Genomic DNA, 19,012 nt, shown 5'->3' on the forward strand with positions numbered 1-19,012 from the left:
ACTGTGTATCCAGTTTGCAGAGCCACCTGGTGGAAAATATCATTATAGGTGAGATTGATTTTTTTTTTTTTTTTTTTTTGTGAAACACAATCAAATCAGATTACACAACAAAATAGATCTTGTTATTGATTGTGTATTAGGCTGTGCAATTTAACAACCATTTAATAAATAATTGACTGATGCCATTGATTTTAAGCTTTTAAAAGAAAGTAACGCTCGCTGGAATAAAACATTTACACATCTGAAATTTGATAAATGCTGGCCTGAATATAAAACTGACACATTCCGTTGGCGGGATTTAAAGTGAAATGTTGCTTTTTTTAAATGCGATATTACCTTTTGTGTTCGTAGTATTTACTGGTTGTAGACAAGACAAATTATGATGAACACAGCGGAATTTTAGATGCTTAGAAATAACGGTGAGACATAATAGCAGAATGAGATATCTATACATATCATGGTGTTCTGTACCTTTTTTTTTTTTTTTTTTGGTTACTCTTATTCATTCAACATTTTGCATTCAGTCAGCATCCTTGGTCACGTTTTGGAGACCTGGCTATCTAGTGCAGTCCCTCCGGGTTCAGCACGAGAATAAGGTCATCCAGGACGCCTTGTTGAAGCTCATTCTGGCACGCAGCCTGTACTAAACGTACTGTTTATACTGTGTGATGGAGCCCCCTGTGGTGCATTGATCCCTCGATGGATCTTGTCCCGAGGGGTGCTCTCACAAACCCAGCAGCTTGTCAATCCACCCCTGTGCATTGTGGTCCTGTTTGCAGATTCTTAATAAGAGCTGATCTCAAAGGAGAAACAATGTGACCTTAATGAAGGACATGCCCTTTTCAGATGCACACATTTTTTTTTTTTGTTTTTGTTTTTTTTAGGGCTTGGGTTTATTCTATTCCTAATTCTGTAGCTAAACAACAGTTCCCTGAATCATGTTTTAGCACACAGCTGCTTTGAGCTAGTAAACCAATTGCCTAATATATAGCGAATACAAGGCTCTTCATTTGCATTCATACACATCAACTGCATTTATATAAATCTTATTTATGAGCTCCTATATTCAGATAATAAAACAGAAAGAAGGCACCACCATATGTGATCCACGATGCCCTGTCCATGTTGTCTCGTCCAGTTTGTTGTGGCATGCTTCATTAGGGCACCTCAGCACCGCTCTCCTCTGAGAACCTGTCAGGTTATTCATAGCAAGTGGCTCAGGTTGGGGTCTCACAGGAAGGATGTGTCGTCTCCAGCATTTCCACTGCAGCCAGGCAGCCCTCAGGGCTTCACCACAGCCCAATTCCCTCTGAGGTGGTGTCTCTTCTTGTCTGTCCCGTAGTGAGCACAGCAGAACTGGAGCTATTTTAAAGACATTTATCGCATTGCAGCATGTTAGTATAACTTATGTGATTGGACTAATGGCCTGGGCTCCTTGATTTATTTTTTATTAGAATCAGATCCATATCTAGCTTATTTTTTTGAGAAGTTTTTAACACAGCTTTACTTACCGACAGATTAATTTTAGCTGAGTGGTCAGTAAAGGTTCATTTAAGTGGAACTGTCGACATCTCTTTGAGGCCTGAGGTCATGACCACAGGCACTCTGGACCACTGTCATAGCTGCCATTTCACTCCTCCTGTACCCAAGCATGTTATTCTAGGATACATGTCATGTGGCTCTTGAGCTCACATTGACTCATTATAGCATTTCATATTGATTATCATAGCTTTGAGGTTGGTATGTTCCCTGCCAGCAGCAACCATTAACTCCATATCCTGCTGGAACATGTCTTTGTCACACATATTCATTAAGCCGCCAGCACTCAGTAAGACTGGAGATGAAACAACTGCTTGTACGTATATGGCACCTGAAAATACTTTCACATGCACTTAATGATGCACCGAGAAACTCAAAATACATGTATTTCAATCTCAATAAACTCAACCTGACCATACAAATCCCTGATTGGCAGTTGAATTTGATAATCAGAGCCTTAAATTGATGAGCAGACCCAGCACCAATGAAATTATCCCCTCATCATTTAGATTAACATGCCATCAGGGAAATAATTACTGTCAGCTGAAAAACTGCCCTGTAAATGGATTATGAAATTTGATTGACTGCAGTTGGTCATTCATATTAGAACCTCAATTACCTTTGGCAGATAGTCTCAGTGGCAACCCACTCTAGTTAATTGATTAATTAAATGGCACTGATTGTACTTAACATAAATAAACAAAAACAAATAAACAAAATCTTTGCAGCCCAGAGATGTTGCATCCTGATTGCCATTAAAACACGAAAGTGTGTTAATATTGATTGTTAATAGCAACTAACCCCCCCTGACTTTTAAATTGAAAAAAAGTAAAAATGTTGAGTCCTTGGCTGGCCCCGGTGCCGCTGATCAATGCCATACAACATCCAAAAGGGAGAAATTCAAAATCAAAGCTGTCGCTATAGCAACGCCCCTGCCAGATTCCACCAATCAATGGAGTCCGTGGGGTTGCGAGATGCGCCAGGGAAAGGCCAGCGTCCTACATAAAGAGTGCGGGACAGGGAGCCAGGCGGCACACACGGGGCAACACACCTTTCTGCACACAACACGACAAAGGCAGCGAGCAGCAAGAAGAAGGGTCAGGGAAGAGTGGCACAGAGGAAAGGAAGAGAGGCAGGGGATAACTGAGAAGATATGGTGCGCTCTTGTGAACAAGGGATCCCTGCCTGGGTCTTTGTGGGCACCCTGCTCTTCCACTCTGTCACAGTTAGAGGAGGTAAGACAACAAAATGGCATCACTAGTTTGAATTGTGAGCTTTTAAAGAGTCATGTCATTTGTGCATCTTTTTATTTGTTAATATCCTACACTGGGAGTAGAAGCTGTATTGTTCTATTTCAGTCCAGCTTCCCTCATACTGTCAGTGGGTAGTAGAGCACAGCATGAATGTGTGGCTCGAGCCCAGCCTCAGGGCAGGGGATGGGTATTTATCTATTCTACTCATCCTGTCCTCATCTATCTGTCTGCTGGGTGCAGGGAGAGACAGGCAAGTGCATTTGTTGCCTGGCTTTGTGCCGGCTCAGTACTATAGTACAGTACAAGCACTGAGGGAAAGCTTATCTTACTCCTTAAAGAAGATCTGACTTTGACCGGAGCTATTGAAGGCCACATTCCTTCGCTGTCAGAGTAGATATCATTTGAAATTCCTCGTGAACACAGACTCATCTAATTTGGGACTGTGTATAAAATGTTTTATTTAATGTTTTCAGCTCTTCTCAGCTTGAGTGGAAGAGACACTGAATCATTCTTTATTCATTATTTTTTTGGTCTACTTAGGATTGAATCTTTCAGATGTTTTTTTTTTTTTTTTCTAACAGAATCAGAAAAGTGTAAATTATGTAAGAGTGAGTATATACTGTTCCCTAGTTATAATGAATTTGGTGATTTTTCAATTGGCTACATTTTGGCAGAATCATTTGTCAATACACATCTCTACACACTCCATCATGCTCAGCTGGCTCAAGGTGCTGGCTGTCTAATTGGAAAAAGGTTACTTTGAAGTGGGGGTACTTGATTGTGGTGGAGAAATGAAGACTGTGAGGCATTGCAGGGAGCCAAGTGTGCTCCCCCAGTGTCTCATTAAACCCCCAGTAACAGGCTAACAAAGCTGCTGATGACTGTGGCAGGGCAGAATGGATACTGCAGCTTGTCATGCTGAGTCTTTCATGTGTGATTCTCCGCTAAGTGCCACTTGTGCTTACGCTCAAGAGGGCCCAGAGAAGCAGCCATCTGCAGTGGCGCTGCAAACTCAGGGTTCTTTTCTGAGCACCTGGTATCAGAGGTTTTCTGAGTCAGCCACCTGGCTTGTTGCTGGCTTTCTCTATTAATTAAAACCAGAAAAACAGAAGGATGTGCAGGTCTGGTTTTTCCATGGCACATTTTATCAGTTGTGGTTCAGTCGAAGGGTTAGGATGTGCTTTTTTTTTCCCCCACTTCTTTCTGTGTTAAATCTGGTTTAAGTTGTAGAACAAATGCGCATGAATTCTGCTGTGAAATCTTAAAGAGCAGAGTCAGGTTAATGAAAATTATAGTACAGAAAATAGAAATCATTTCCAGAAAAGCTGATACTGAAGCTAAATGCAATAGCAGGAGAACAAGAGAGATATATTCTGCACGCAAATAGTGATGACAGAGTTTCTGTCAGGTGTTGCTATTTCCACAGTCTTGCTCTATTCACAGCTGCCCTGAAGCAGGAGGCAGCGTTGGACAATGGGGCCACGGTACTGAATCACTCCATGAGTTTGGTGCAGCGCATGGAGACCCTGCTGGCCATGGGGAACAGCAGTGATGTCACTCTCCGGGTGCAGACCATCAACACGGACGAGGTGAAGGTGATCCAGGCCCACAGCCTGGTTCTCACCCTGCAGAGTGATGTGTTCGAGGAACTGCTGCTCACCCGCAATAACAGCACTGTGGTTTTGAGGGAGACGCCCGACTGTGCAGCTGTCTTTGACAAGTTTGTCAGGTGAGGGTGACTCATGATGAGGTGATAAGGTTTAGTCAAACAAAGCCATTCAAGAAACTGTGGAGCTGTTGTCTTTGTAGTTTCCACAGGTACAAAGTTATTGGTCCTTACCCACCATTTTGCTTCTCTCCTTTCTATTCGGAGACCTGAGATGCTCCATCTTGTGAAATATTCTAAAATTACGCCTGCTGTTTGAGGCGCACAGTCAAATATCGGACAGTGTGGGTTTTTTCAGTGACTCAGATGTGGGGAGAGAACACAGCTTTAAAATAGTATGCCTCACGGAAAGATTGTGTGCTCTTTATCAGTGTCAGGTTGGGGTTTTTTTTTTGGATGACTGTTACAGGTTGTTTTTTCTCTTGCAGGTATCTGTATTGCGGTGACATCTCAGTGCGGCTAGATCAGGCCATTTCTCTGCATAAGCTGGCCAGCAAGTATCATGTGTGGGGCTTACAGCAGGGTCTGACCCAATATATGACCCTGCATCTGTCTAGTGATTCCCCCACAGGCCATGTGGTTGGTTGGTACAACTATGCACTACAAATTGGGGACATGGCCCTGCGGGACAACTGCCTGCAGTACCTGTCCTGGAACCTGTCTTCTGTGCTGCAGAGCGGAGAATGGGGCTCCATCAGTGAAGACCTGCTCCTCTCCTTGCTCCAGCGCTCTGACCTCATTCTGCAGAGTGAGCTGGAGCTCTATGAGGCCCTGGAGGCCTGGATTAGCCAGAACCAGCCTGTCAGTACAACAGTGGAGAGTGCCCTAAGGGCTGTTCGATATGGGATGATCCCCCCTCAGCACCTCTTCCGTCTTCAGAAGCAATCCACCCTCATGGTGAAGTATTACGAGTCTATCCGTGATCTCCTTTATCTAGCATTCCAATTTCACTCTGCCTCACCTATCCAGCTTGCCAAGTACTTTGATGTCAACTGCAGTATTTTCACTCCCCGTAACTACCTGTCCTCTTCCTGGGGTTCTCCTTGGGTCATCAATAACCCCACCCGTGATGACCGCAGTTTCAGCTTCCAGACCCAGCTCGGGCCTAGTGGCCATGACTCCAGTAAGAGAGTGACATGGAATGCCCTGTTCTCTCCTCGCTGGCTCCCACTCAGTGCCAGGTCAACCTATACTGAGCTGGGTGCAATGCAGCCCACCCGCACAGATGGAGGTCGCCCTCGCATTATTGTAACACCAGCCACTTCTAGCCCAGACTTTGCTGGTGTGAGCTTCCAGAAGACGGTGATTGTAATGGCAAAACAGCAAGGAAAAGTGGTGGTTCGCCACGTTTACAACTTCCACCAAAGCACAGAAGAGGCCGGGGATTTCCTGGTGGATGCTGACCTGCAGCGCCGTGCATCAGAATACCTAATTGACAGCTCCCTCTATCTGCACATTGTAATAAAACCTCTCTACCATACCCTTCTTGTCGCTAGGAAGTGAAGGCAGGAATTTGGTGTGACCTCACCATCAGTTATTCACCCTCCACCCACATATTAACATGCTCATATTCCAAAGTACACTCATATCACAGTATATGTTTATGTATGACATCTCCATTGTTATTTTGATTGTACATTTTGTTGTCTTCCAACTATTTAGCAAGGAGGTGTCTGATACAATAAAGGACTCACAATTTAACAGCTCAACAGTGGTTTATAGCATCAGTGATGGTTGTCCAGTATTTCACACATACTAAGAAAAAAGAAAAAACACTTTACTGTACTGTATTTGTTCAGATATTTTATAGTCCGACTGTTTGTTCCTTGAAAGGATTAAATCTATGTGATAGTTAATGTTCTTTGCATAGGTACTTTAGAAGTTATGTTTTAAAATAAATTATTATTGATATTAATTTTAGGCATTTTACCATTCAGAAGTCAAATATAATTTTTTTGTTCATGGCTCTTATATCTTGTGACATATTATATACCTGTTTGCTCTTTACATACCAAAATGTGTAAATTAAGGTGCAATCCCATTATCAGTGTTCCTTTGTATGCTGTAGCTGACAATATATATATATTTTTTTGCTTTAGTTTTTTTTTTTTTTCACATTCAATGTTACACAGACATTTCCTCTAGCTTTTAAAGCAACAACACCAGTATGTATTTTCATCCTGAAACAAAAAAAAAAATAAAAGTCAATAAGATACAATTTTGTCTGTGGTGGCCCGTAATTGTAATTGCTGCAAAATGAGGGTATGATCTTTTTTTTTTTTAAGCAACAATAATTGTTGGAAATAATCTCGGTTTGTTTATATAAATAAAAAGGGCTCACATCGTTAAACCTACGACTTAAACCTACACGTCCCATGATGCTTAGCGGAAGGCAGGAAGTACGTCATTACGTCGTTGGAACCTTCAGCTGTCAGACTTTGGCCACCCTAAAAGTACAGGTTTTGTTAGCAGACTAACTCGAACTGTACAAGCTGCGCCGACTTGATTTAAAGTTGTGCATTCATCTGCTGATCGATCTTTGAACGCGCGAACTGGCGATTGAAACACCGCGATTGCACGAAGACGAACCATCTTGTTTTAATCGCTGCTAGTTTTTGCACGACAAGCCAGCGATCCTGAGCGGGTGTAAGGGTAGATGCAGGGAGGGAGGGAGTAAAAAAAGGCAAAAGTCTTTGTGCTTCCCTTCCCCCTCATCAAAGCAAAGGGGAAATGTCTCTGTCTAAAGGAGGTAAGTGTTTTGTTTGTTTTTTTTGTTTTGGTTTTTTCTCTCTCTCTCTCTCTCTACTCTTGTTTAAACAGCCGTGCATATGTTTTACATATCGAGGTGCAGTTTGCGTGGAAGTACTTTAGCTAGCTATGTTTGAAAAATGTAACCTTGCCAGGTGGACGGCTGCATGTATGAAAGGAAGAAAAAAAAAAAAAAAAAGAAAAGAAGCTAGCCAGCATGTCTTTCCTGCTTTCTATCATTATGTGAAGTTTCCAGACATGCTGGTGTCTGAAGGTATTCACCGTAGACCTGCTGGTAGTGTGTATTTTTATTCTTCACATTTTAGCTAAAGGGCATATCGCATCGCTTCGTCTAAGTTCCCGTGCGGTGGGGTTAGCTAACACAGTTTTCACGACAATAAAGGACTTTTGCCAAGATGAAATTAGCAAGCAACTTGCCCCCCTGAGCTGGAAATGTCCGCGCTGAGACTAGTTTCTCCCTTTCGGTAAACTAAAGCACACTGGGACCACAGGTGTTTGTGTTTTTCGGCCTCATGACTCATCGATTGCATTGGGTCCTTTTGGTTTGGCCAGTGTGTTAGCGCAAAAAAAAAAATAAAATAAATATATATATATTTTATTTATTTATTTATTTTTTTTAGCGCCGCGTCCATGAAAATACCTTTTTCCTCCCGTGGTGGAAATTCCTTCATTTTTTTAAAACAGGCGGTGATGCCATGGAACCAGGGCGCTATCACACACTTGGCTTCCGCCTGTCAGTCAGTGAGGCTGTGCAATTACTGTACTCCGCTGAATAAAACACACACACACACACACCTTGGAAAAATCAAGGTCCTTCCTCACACACACACACACACACACACACGGAGAGCATGGTGATGATGTCAATTTACATTTCAAGTTCACCGCTTGTGCTGTTACACAATCATACTAGCGTTACCATGGTCGGGAGTACACACTGTTTTTGAGAGGGCTGTGGAGATTGGCTGGGTGCTACTCAGGCAGTCGCAGCCTTTGGCCTACCATGGCATGTTTTGACTTGCAGCACCAATACCTAGTGCAGCCTCTCTTTGTTGACAGTTCACTGGCTGCAGAAGACACCCCACAACCGCTACACAGGTTCTGTGCTGTTTCTATTATTATTTATTAGTATTATTATTATCAGTTCTTTTTGTGTACACCAAAGCAAGCCCGAGGTGTCTTTGTGAAAGTTTTTTTTTTTTCTGGCCACTATACAGAGTTGTTGTGGCTTCTCTGCTCATGAGTGGAGTGGACCTAAATACATTGCAGTGCTGTACATGGTATTGCTGAGGCATGTTTGCAGATTGGGTTCTCCCGAACAGCAGTGATAGGGTGGTGTGGAAGATAATCTGTGCATGAGTCATCATTGTCTGTATATGGACCCACTCTAAGGCCGGAGCTGCCTGATGGTGACTTGCCACACAGCTATTGACACTTTGATCTCATGCACAATCCAGAAATTCTTGTTCACATTGCATATGCATTACTGCACTGTGGATGTATTCCACTGAACACCTTTGGTGTTTCTAAGAATTGCTGCATTTCCTGTGAAAGTGCACCAATTAACTGCTAACACAGCATCAGCAAAATACTCATCTGATTAAAATTCAATGATCAGTGCTCAAAATGTAAAATGCTTTAGACTAATGAACATCTTCCCAAGGGAGGAAAAACTGTGCAGGGTGAAGATGTTTCATAAAATTGCAGAATGCAACTTTTGCCATATTTAGAAATAAGACTCTGATCCTTTTCTGAGAAAATGATATCTGTGTACATGTACTTTTCCTGTGCTGCCTCGATATACTTTGACTGCAGCTGTGGCTGATGTCATGGCACTATTGTGTGCTATTAAGCTTATTTTGAGGACCAGGCTGGTCCTGCAGCAGTAAGCTGCAGTGACGCTGGCCTCAGTTGGACCGAATGGGGACAGTGAGCAGCAAGTGGGCCAAATGAAGTGACATCATATTTCCCAAAGGGTCCTGACAGTTGTTGTGTTTTCAGCGGATGTGTCCAGTCTGGCTGGGCATGAGTCACATCCCACCCCACAGCCCTGGCCACAGGGTCACTGCACATACCATACACTGGCTCCCCATACAGGACTGCTTCCTGAGAGGGGTATTACAATATTTCATGTCCATTAATACTTCTCTGAAACACTTCCAGTAGTAACTCAGACTTCAATATAATTTGCAGTCTGCAGCTTCTCTGCAGCAGGAAAGGATTCTTAGATATGTCTAGCAGCTTGAACAAAACACATTGTGTTAGATGTTTGGCATGTCAGATGCTTCTGCACTGCAACCCCAGTGTTCGTGTCCTACTGTAGTTTTGTTGCTTGATCTTATTTGTCAGGCCATCGGAAGGCTTTGAGTGCTCATACTTTATCCCACACAGAGGAAATGCAAACTCTATTTTTGTCCCGGTGTGTGTGAGTAAATCACACTTCAATCTCTCCCTACCACGTGAAACTATCGTAGTCTGTCCAGACACTGAAGGACTATTTTAGGGCTGCAGCACAAAATGGACTTGTCTGACGTTTAAGTGGTCAGCCATAGAATCTAAAGTCTTGGTAAAACTTCACTTCCCTTCCAGCTTGATCTAGCAGAGGAGGGGTTTACCCAATCATACTTCCTCCAGACTGAAGTGGTGTGACTCACTCATTGGTAAATACAACCACACAGAAATACTGACAGTTAAAAATCATACCACCCGTTGCTAACTTTTGCCAGTTTTATAAAGAGTTGTTGCATTTGTTCCAAAGTGAAGGTCCCTTAAACCTTTAACGCTTGTGTATTAAACCACTTTCTCTGAACTGGCGTAGAATCATTACACCGCCTGGTCCGACCCTGTATGCACCAAGAACAGGAAATAACCTAAACTGTTTCTCATCATATCCCAGTGGGTGAAAAACTGGCCAAAACTTAGCGCACGCAGATAGAGGTCAAGAAAAGTGTTCTGTTTTTCCAGTCGACCTTGCAACAAGAGCCAACACGCTGAACACAAGCGTCCGTGTCAAGAGGAGTTGAGCTGTTTTTCCTGTGTTGTTGCTCGCAAGCCCGGTAGCTGTGTCATTCTGGCAGAGACTTGCAGCCCCTTGTGGGAAGTCCCAAAGGCTGCTGGTAAACTGTGTTTATGAATGGACTGCTGTCACTGATTTAACACAGTTTACAGCACCATACACCAGATATTCAAAACAAAAATTTAGCAGATCCTAAACTGTGACAAAACAGAACACAGCACATATATAGATGATTTGTTTGCAGTGAATGAAACCTTAAGGAAAAAAAAAAAATCAGGACAGGAAGGAAGGCCTGATTCCCTCGCATTCCCCCCCTTCGTTTTTTCAGCATTTGAGTCATCATACCAATGTCGATTAGTCATTGAGTCCACCTTCTCTCTGTTGCGGGGCCTCAGCTTTGAGTACACCTAATCTCAAGTTAGATAACAGATCATTTGCTATGGTTTGTGTCAGTGGCAACTGCAAATTGATTGTAACCTTGAAAACCAGAATAGAATAAAATCTATCAGTAGGCCAGTATGGATAAATGAAAACAAGCAAAGGCCAAATCAGAACTTGGGATCTCTGTTGTTGTTGTTCAAGGTAATGTGGCAAATGAGCTCATAAGAGTCCAAACAAAACACTGCAAATCATACTAGCTTGTGGTTGCTGCTGAATAACAGCTTTATTGATTGTTGCAGTCAGTCATGGAGCTGAGATGGTAATGGTTTTCTAAATTCTTGTCTCTAAAGGGAAGAAGAAGAACCCTGGGCTGAAGCTGCCCCCAGCAGTGTTTCCACAGCCTCCAGCAGCAGCAGCAGCGTAAGGCTCCTTTTTACTATAGAGTAGTGACAGCAGCCACAAAATTAGAGCCTGACTGATACATTGACTAGGTCGATATGCAAGCCAAGATGACTTTATCACAGATATAGATATTGCAGTACAGAAACATGAATACCAACCATCATATCATATTTTTATCAACTCTGGAATATTAGATCAGCCTCAAATTTCCACTATCAGTTGAGCTACTATAGTTTTCCTTCATGTAGATGACCAAAAATTTAAAGACATACTAGTTCATGTTTAATGAGGCAAAATTTTCAGAATATAGACTTCTTTCAGGAATGCGGCACAGTCTCTGCACTCCACTTACAGCTCCTCTGCCTGGTGCAGTTGTTAATTACAAGCTGCAGAGTTACATGGGTTCAGAGAGAGTGAGAGTTTGCATGGATCACTTGTATTTATTATTGGTTTTAGCACTAACTTAAATCAATGTTTGCTTCAAAGTTATCTCATAATTGGCTCTAATAAACATGCACAATTTATCTTAGCGTATGAATATACCATTACTGAGTATTGTGGCATCAAAACTGACCATTTAGTGTTGCTTTTGTCACAGGCAGTTCAGTTGTTGCTCTCTCTCTCTGCAGGCCCCCTCGAGATCTTGACTCTAAAGCTTGCGTCACAATTGGAGATCAGGTAAAGCGGGCTCTGTATCCCTGCGAGACACGCTGTTCTATTTCTTTGCTGAGTTGAGTACAAACATTAATGTGATGTCTGCCTCCTCTCTCCAGAACTTTGTGGTGAAGGCAGATGACTTGGAGCAGATTGCAGAGCTGGGGAGGGGAGCGTACGGGGTGGTGGAAAAGATGAAACATGTGCCCAGTGGTGTTATCATGGCTGTCAAGGTAGGCTGCTACTCAGGTTACCTGATTTGGGATCTGTGTAAATGCACCGTGCTTTTAAAATAGACACTATGACTCATAGATGTATTCAACATATGAGCACAACTTGTAAACATTTCGGTGAGATTTTTCTGTCAGATCTGTGACATGTTATGTTGACGGGGGAGTTCAAGGACACTGGACACCACTTGATTTAAGCTATATCTACCCTGTGATGAAACTGACAGCCCACCTGTGATGTTTGTGTCCCCAGAGGATCCGTGCCACAGTCAACACTCTGGAGCAGAAGAGGCTTCTGATGGACCTGGACATTTCTATGAGGACGGTGGACTGCTTCTTCACTGTGACTTTCTATGGCGCCCTCTTCAGAGAGGTGAAACCAGTGGTCAAGTCTTAAATCATAAATCATTTGTGACTGCTGTGGCCACCTGCCATCATCGTCTCCCCCCTCTCTCTCTTTTTCAGGGGGATGTTTGGATCTGTATGGAGCTGATGGACACCTCTCTGGATAAGTTCTATAAGAAGGTTATTGATAAAGGCAAAACTATCCCTGAGGACATCTTGGGAAAGATCACAGTAGCAGTACGTCCTATCCCATATTTTACTCTATAGGTCTCACTGAGCTTTCAAGTGTGTTTACATCAACATTAAAGGATTAGTTCAAAATTCAAAAAATATGCTTGTGATATGCTTTAGATGAGGAAAACTACCTGGTAGTTTTATGGGAGTTGACGTGCTGTAGTTATTTCTTATGCTGGAGACGCACTGGACGCGTCATTGCTGATCATTGTTGATCACATGATACAGTTACGTCACGAGAGGTCTCGCGCAGGTAGTGTGTCTGCTGTAATCCGTTAACGTGGGCACCGAAATGAAAATCAAGATGTTCCGCAGCCGCCACACACACACACACACACACACACACACACACACACGATGCATCCATTGTCTCTCTGGTCTTCGCGAACAACAGCCACTTGCAGTGACTTTCTGAAGTCTTGTCATCACAGTGAGGTTACCAAACAATCAGCAATAAAACCAAAGACGCTCTGGATTAAGTTGGGAGTGGATGGATAAACTATTGTTTGTCAAGAAATACTGTCATCACGCAACTCCCCCTAAAACCACAGCTTTTTAAATCTCTGTTTATAAATGGATTAAACAATCCATTTTTCTAATGTAATTCTTAGAAAGAAAACTAATAAGCAAATTTAAAGTGGTAAATATTAACTTTATCTCTAATTCCCCATTGTGTTTGCTTTTTCACACATTTATAAATAGGCAAAACAGTCTGAGGCTGTGTTCACTGCATGTTTATTGCTTTATGGAAATTAATGTGGCCCCATGAAAACTACATCACCAAAACCCAACCAATGATAGACATACTATAAAACAATCATTCATGTGCATGTAAAACAAGTTATTGTCTACAGCTCCGGTTCTTTAGAATTTCTTTTTCTGAAGAATTCTTTTCCTAATTTTTTTTTTTTTTACTCCACAGATTGTCAAGGCATTAGAGCATCTGCACAGTAACCTGTCAGTGATACACAGAGGTAGGCAGGTCAAATCATCTGTGTGTACAGTTTTCAGTTTTCCCACTGATGTTTCTCATCGTTGGCTCGGTATCTTCCCTCTCATTATTCTGCCCCTCCAGATGTGAAGCCCTCCAATGTTCTGATCAACACTCAGGGCCAAGTGAAAATGTGTGACTTCGGCATCAGTGGCCACCTGGTGGACTCCGTGGCCAAAACTATGGATGCAGGCTGCAAGCCCTACATGGCGGTGAGTGGGGACTGGGGAAGATCAAGGGAGGAGATTCCTGGTACCGGCCAGCTGAGATTTAGGAAAGGATTCTCTAGAAATGTACTGAGGGATTGTAACACTGAGAGGGGCCTGGCCAACGTCACTGTCAGAGATTTTTGAAAACACTCATCAGCTGGAGTAAGGCCAGAAATCCACAGGCCAGGAGTTGCTTAATGGTTTCTGAAATCTGGACCTCAAACTGATGGTGATCTGGCCTCTACTGTCCAAACTCGTAAGCTCTAAAACATCTTGCCTGGAATGTAGGCTCACAAAACCAGCATATTATTTAAATCCTCCCGGAAAAACATACTGTAGCTGACAGATTTGTTCTCAGCTCAGTTACACTTATTCTCTTCTTTACATGGCTTTTTGATTCTGGAGTGAGTTCAATTCAAGACTGAAATTTACTGTAATTTTATCACTTTCTATTTATTAGTATACATTCTTTTTTCTATTTATGTCAAACAATAAAAAAAAAAGTACAGTATAGTTATAGTTTTCTATTGATCAGATGTTTTTTTCTCGATAGTGTTGGTATTTATCTATTGATCACAATTTCCATTTCAGCCTGAGCGGATCAACCCTGACCTCAACCAGAAAGGCTACAGCGTCAAATCAGACATATGGAGTCTTGGTATCACGATGGTGAGTAAGGCTGGATTATGGAAATTTTGGCTTTGACTTTGTGATTCAGAGTTAAAACGGTTCTTGTGCACTCAGTTAACACCATTATTGATACAGTTTTCAGTGAATTAATCAATACAGGGATTCCCTCCTCATGAGTATAACTGTACTTTAATCTGGTTTAAATATGGATCAAAACATGGCTCACAACCATGTTTTGTCTGTATTTACTGTGTTGCAAACTATGATCTTATTTGACATATAGCCAACACTGGTGTCAAACACCTTAATGTAAATGTTATCTTAGTCTTATGTAATCCAGAACCCATCTGATCATAACTTATATAATGGTAATGAAGTGCTTTAATTTATGCAGCAATTTTCTCGATAAAGTTACAGAGTGCATTGCAAGGAATAAAAACATACAAACCTGATTTAGGTAAAACATAAAAAGCTCCTTTCACTAATCCCTCTCTCCGGACTGGTGTCGAGTATCCTGCTGTCTTTGCACTAATATACGATTCCATGCCGTTCTGCTCTCTCTTGACAAAACTATATTTTGTCTAATGGTTCCTTGCCTTATTTACCAAACAATGTCAAAAGAGATTCAGTACAGGTGTCTCTGCCTTTTTAAACACAGCCCAGCACTACTGCTGAGTCATGGTGACCATTGGCTTTTTTTTATACCTATTTATTGGTGCCACACCCTTGGTAGTTCATGCGGTCCTCAGTTAATATATGACACAGACGCTTACAGACTGACACATTCTCTGTTTATGTATTTTTACTTTGGGCAGTGCTTCTGTTGTGTCTTATTTATTGAATTTGACACTTTGGTAGATTAAGAAAGATAAAAAAATCTGAGAACTTGTTCTTTAAAATCTAAAATCTAATCTTAAAACATATATTACCTTCTTGAAATTGTTACATTAAATTATATACAGTGTACTCTGTAATTAACCATAAAATGTTCAATAGTAGAAAAAATAAAATCATATTGCAGAACTTTTTACAGAAGAGTAAATAATTTTCTGAAATGCAGTTGATGGTCAGTATTACTCACCTAGGATTTGCAAACATTGCACTGAACCATTCCCAAAATCTTAACATGCGGTCATGAAATCTTCGCTCTAACGCGTACAACTGTGGTTAAATCAGCCTCCCTCTGTCTCCCAGATTGAGCTGGCCATTTTGAAATTCCCCTACGACTCATGGGGCACCCCGTTCCAGCAGCTCAAACAGGTGGTGGATGAGCCGTCTCCACAGTTGCCTGCCGACCGTTTCTCCCCAGACTTTGTAGATTTCATCTCCCAGTGGTAAGCCTCACACGCAATGACAATGTTATGTTCACCTTGCTGTTAAAAAAAAAAAAAAAAAAAAAAGTAGCCAGAGGCCCAGCAGGGGTCAGTGTTTACTCTGTACTTATACCACTAGCAGAGGTATTGTAAGTACAGTGACTGTGGAGCTCCAACTTGACTTTAGGTGATGTTTATGTATTTGACTTTTATATTAAGTTATGATGCACTTGTGCACTTGGATTTTGATATTTGCTGTTTTTCTCACTTTTGAATTTATCTGGGGGTTTTTTTCAGCTTAAGAAAGAAGCCAAACGAGAGACCAGCTTATACAGAATTAATGGTTAGTAGTTTTTACATTTTATTTCTCTCACACCAAAACTCCAACAAAGATTATTGTGCATTACACTGCTTTGTCCCCATCAGCATCCCCATTATAATGCTCAGTAGGTTCTTGCTTTTGTCCACAAGAGGCCAGGCTTACCTAATTATCCTACCACGACTGTAGTGTATATTTTTCACAAGTGAATAACAACACAGGCAACATTTTTCAATACATTTTTTGTCTTTCAAGAACATATTTCTAACAATGTTTTTTTTTCTTCTTCGGATGCAGAAACATCCGTTTTTCACCCTGCATGACTCCAAAGAGACAGACGTGGCCAGTTTTGTCAAGGTCATCCTGGATGACTGATCGGCTCTCTCCGGGCTCCACCCCATGAGGGTAGGCGGGACCTCTCAGCAAAGGAACCAATGGCCTACCTTTTTTTTTTTTGTTTGTTTTTTTTTTTTAAACTCACTGGAATGACAGACTCTCATGCACCCACACACAACCGGGGGGGTGACCCAAAGACTGACAGCAGCCCAGCAGCACTGGAGAGGGAGAGTGGTGGTAATATGAACTCGTACGGCCAACTGGAGAGGTTTAATTCACTCTTCCAAGCTTCCTGTGTGTGCAATTATCCAACATGATGAATATGAACTGAACCTGATTTGTTGTTTTTGTCTTGTTCTTCTTTTGTTTTTGCCCCCCACTGCCCCTCTTATCTCCCTTTTCAGAATGGACAGAGCCAACCAATTATTTCTTTGTGACACATATTGTATGAATCATTTGAGTTTCATCTGCAAAAGCAACAGTTAATGTGTATGTTGTTGCGTATTGAAAGCTATATTTGCATATGCGTTTGTATGTTTTCTCATTATACAGAGTTTTGATACTGTATATCGTTGAAAAGTGTGAATTTTACCGGACTAGGGCCTTGTTTTTCAGATAGACCTGGTTCTGCCCTGAGGCGATTGGTCAGTGCAGGGGCTGCAGTTGTCATGGGCTGGGCCGTGGGAGGCTCCAGGGCTGAGACAAAACATGTAAGAAATGTCAAAGGTCACATTCTGGGCAAGAGGAGTTGCAAGTCATTCCTAGATCGCTTGGCGGTGCGAGGCAGGAATGTAAGGCGTCCCATATCATCGGTGATCTGAGGCATAACCCTCCATGCAGTGACCCCTCTGTACTCCTCTTCTTTCTTGGGTATTAAAGAGGTGGGCTCCAGTGCTGCCATTGTTACAACCTGGAAGTATTCAGGGGTTGCCTAATCAAGCTCACAGCTTTATCTTTTTCTGTGTGCCATTTTGCAAATCGTTCTCATGAATTACTGCATTAATTGTGTTTTTCTCTCTTTTTTTGGACTTGTTCTGGCCTGCATTTTGATTTATTTCGGCCACATTTAAGCTTATTCTTCCCTTCACCGACCTTTCTGAATTCTGGAGTCAGCATAGTCTTTTCATATGAGGCACTTATATTTTTTTGTTTTTTTCCAGAGACCTTATTATGCCTTACACAGACAGTATGGTAGGGAAATAATTTATGTGTCAAAGATGTAAATACTATCTCCTTTTTTAATGTAACATGGCACTGTCCCAACCTGGCAGTGTAGATGAATGGTAGAGTGGTTGGTATTAGTTAGTTTTAATGCAGTGTGACACACGTACACAAACACTTGTACTCACAGGGCCAGCTGACTGCCATACACCTATTTTGGACTGATGTGCTGTCAGCCTCCACTGCTCAGGTTTCTGTGCTCTCCTTCATGAGGAGACAGCCTCTTTTTTTTTTTTTTTTTTTTTTTTTTTTTTAAACCCACTCCCCCGAGGTTGTACTCTCCTTGAGTGCTGGACCGAGAGCCTCTTTTCAGTCCGTGGTGGGCAGCCATTATCTATTCTGCCAGACCATACTATGCAGAGCCCCTTGGACTCATAACAAGATGCCCTTGCCATGTGGCAGTTTCCCCACTCCAAGTGTTTAGAGACTGTGATGATGACGATGATGATGATGATGGTGACGATAGTGATGATAACTGCCGTGCCTCTGTTCATGGCTAGCACTCATGCCTCTCTGGTTTACACTGTAGTGCGACCTTTATCAAAAGTCAGTGACTTAGGAGTATTTATGATTGTGAATAATAAGGGAAAGCTAGCAACACCACAAAGAAGCTGCTGATTTTTTTTTTTTTTTTTAAGTTTAGTTTAGTTTTTTTTCCTTCTTTTTTTTTTTTTTTGTTGGCCTTCTTTGGATGGCCATTCCCTTGGTGTGTAAAAGTGAGTTTTTACGCTGATCACAATGAGAAAGGAACACTTGCTCTACCTCTTACTCCTTCACTCTATTTGCCACCTTTTAATTGAGTGGGACTGACAAACTTGAACTATGGAAAGACAAAAAAATAAAGGCTTTATTGTTCAGTATGTCCATTTATAATCTTCATGTCATGATTGTTGCAAGTTCAGTGAAAAAAAACAAAACAACATAGTTTGTGTACAATATAGTCCTGAATTTTTCTTATTGCCAAATTCCATGAAAAGACCAAAACCAACAATTAATTGATTCTACCAACAAGTATTGTGTGTATACCTAAACCGTGATATAGCTTATTTCTCTATACCATAGACCTCTGATGCTGTCCAAAAATACATAAATGAGCCACGATGTTGCAATAGCTCACATACTGTATTTCATTATTACCATGAACACAGGCACTGTAGTTTTCTGTTAAACGTATGCGGTCCTGCTGCTGTAAAAAATTTTTTTAAGTGCAGCAAAAGCGATTGTGTGCGAGGCTGCGTTCAGACTGACTTTAACCGTGTTTGAAAAACCACAGGCCCCTCGTTCATTTCATTGGTTTCAGTCCAGCAGTGCAGTGGTCATCCGGAAAAGATTTAAAATTTTGCTGCAGTGACATGTCATTTGGCAAGACACTACGCTGGCCAATCACATACATGCAAGTGCACAATTTCTACAGTATTTCCACAGTTTACCTTTTAGTCATTTCAACCAAAGATGAAACGGTTGCCACTGGGATAATTGTCTAGAGTCATAAAATCCTGTCACT

At 41.8% G+C, this 19,012-nt stretch overlaps 2 protein-coding genes across 2 annotated transcripts; both read left to right on the forward strand.

Moving 5' to 3' along the window:
- Positions 1-2,548: 2,548 nt before the first annotated feature.
- On the forward strand, positions 2,549-6,676 carry btbd17b (BTB (POZ) domain containing 17b). The gene is made up of 3 exons (XM_071473530.1): positions 2,549-2,774; positions 4,236-4,521; positions 4,887-6,676. The coding sequence occupies exons 1-3, from the start codon at positions 2,693-2,695 to the stop codon at positions 5,959-5,961; spliced, it is 1,443 nt and encodes a 480-aa protein (XP_071329631.1). The 5' UTR covers positions 2,549-2,692; the 3' UTR covers positions 5,962-6,676.
- Positions 6,677-6,875: 199 nt separating this feature from the next.
- LOC139615644 (dual specificity mitogen-activated protein kinase kinase 6-like) lies at positions 6,876-18,368 on the forward strand. The gene is made up of 12 exons (XM_071473531.1): positions 6,876-7,207; positions 10,975-11,044; positions 11,656-11,704; positions 11,800-11,913; positions 12,164-12,283; positions 12,376-12,492; positions 13,412-13,463; positions 13,565-13,692; positions 14,281-14,358; positions 15,514-15,653; positions 15,930-15,975; positions 16,249-18,368. The coding sequence occupies exons 1-12, from the start codon at positions 7,189-7,191 to the stop codon at positions 16,324-16,326; spliced, it is 1,011 nt and encodes a 336-aa protein (XP_071329632.1). The 5' UTR covers positions 6,876-7,188; the 3' UTR covers positions 16,327-18,368.
- The last annotated feature ends 644 nt before the right edge of the window (positions 18,369-19,012 follow it).

This window comes from Trachinotus anak, unplaced genomic scaffold (genome assembly GCF_046630095.1).
Source record: "Trachinotus anak isolate AG129_WGS33_773 ecotype Australia unplaced genomic scaffold, CSIRO_AGI_Tana_v1 ptg000003l, whole genome shotgun sequence".
In the NCBI taxonomy this organism is placed as follows: Eukaryota; Metazoa; Chordata; class Actinopteri; order Carangiformes; family Carangidae; genus Trachinotus; species Trachinotus anak.

Bases quoted from the DNA above. Each gene is read 5' to 3' on its own strand.
- LOC139615644 (XM_071473531.1), top strand. The intron at 11,705-11,799 runs GTAAAGCGGGCT...TCCTCTCTCCAG, and splicing joins GCGTCACAATTGGAGATCAG to AACTTTGTGGTGAAGGCAGA. The intron at 15,654-15,929 runs GTAAGCCTCACA...GGTTTTTTTCAG, and splicing joins GTAGATTTCATCTCCCAGTG to CTTAAGAAAGAAGCCAAACG.
- btbd17b (XM_071473530.1), top strand. From the start codon at position 2,693: ATGGTGCGCTCTTGTGAACAAGGGATCCCTGCCTGGGTCTTTGTGGGC. The intron at 2,775-4,235 runs GTAAGACAACAA...CTCTATTCACAG, and splicing joins CTCTGTCACAGTTAGAGGAG to CTGCCCTGAAGCAGGAGGCA. The intron at 4,522-4,886 runs GTGAGGGTGACT...TTTCTCTTGCAG, and splicing joins GTCTTTGACAAGTTTGTCAG to GTATCTGTATTGCGGTGACA.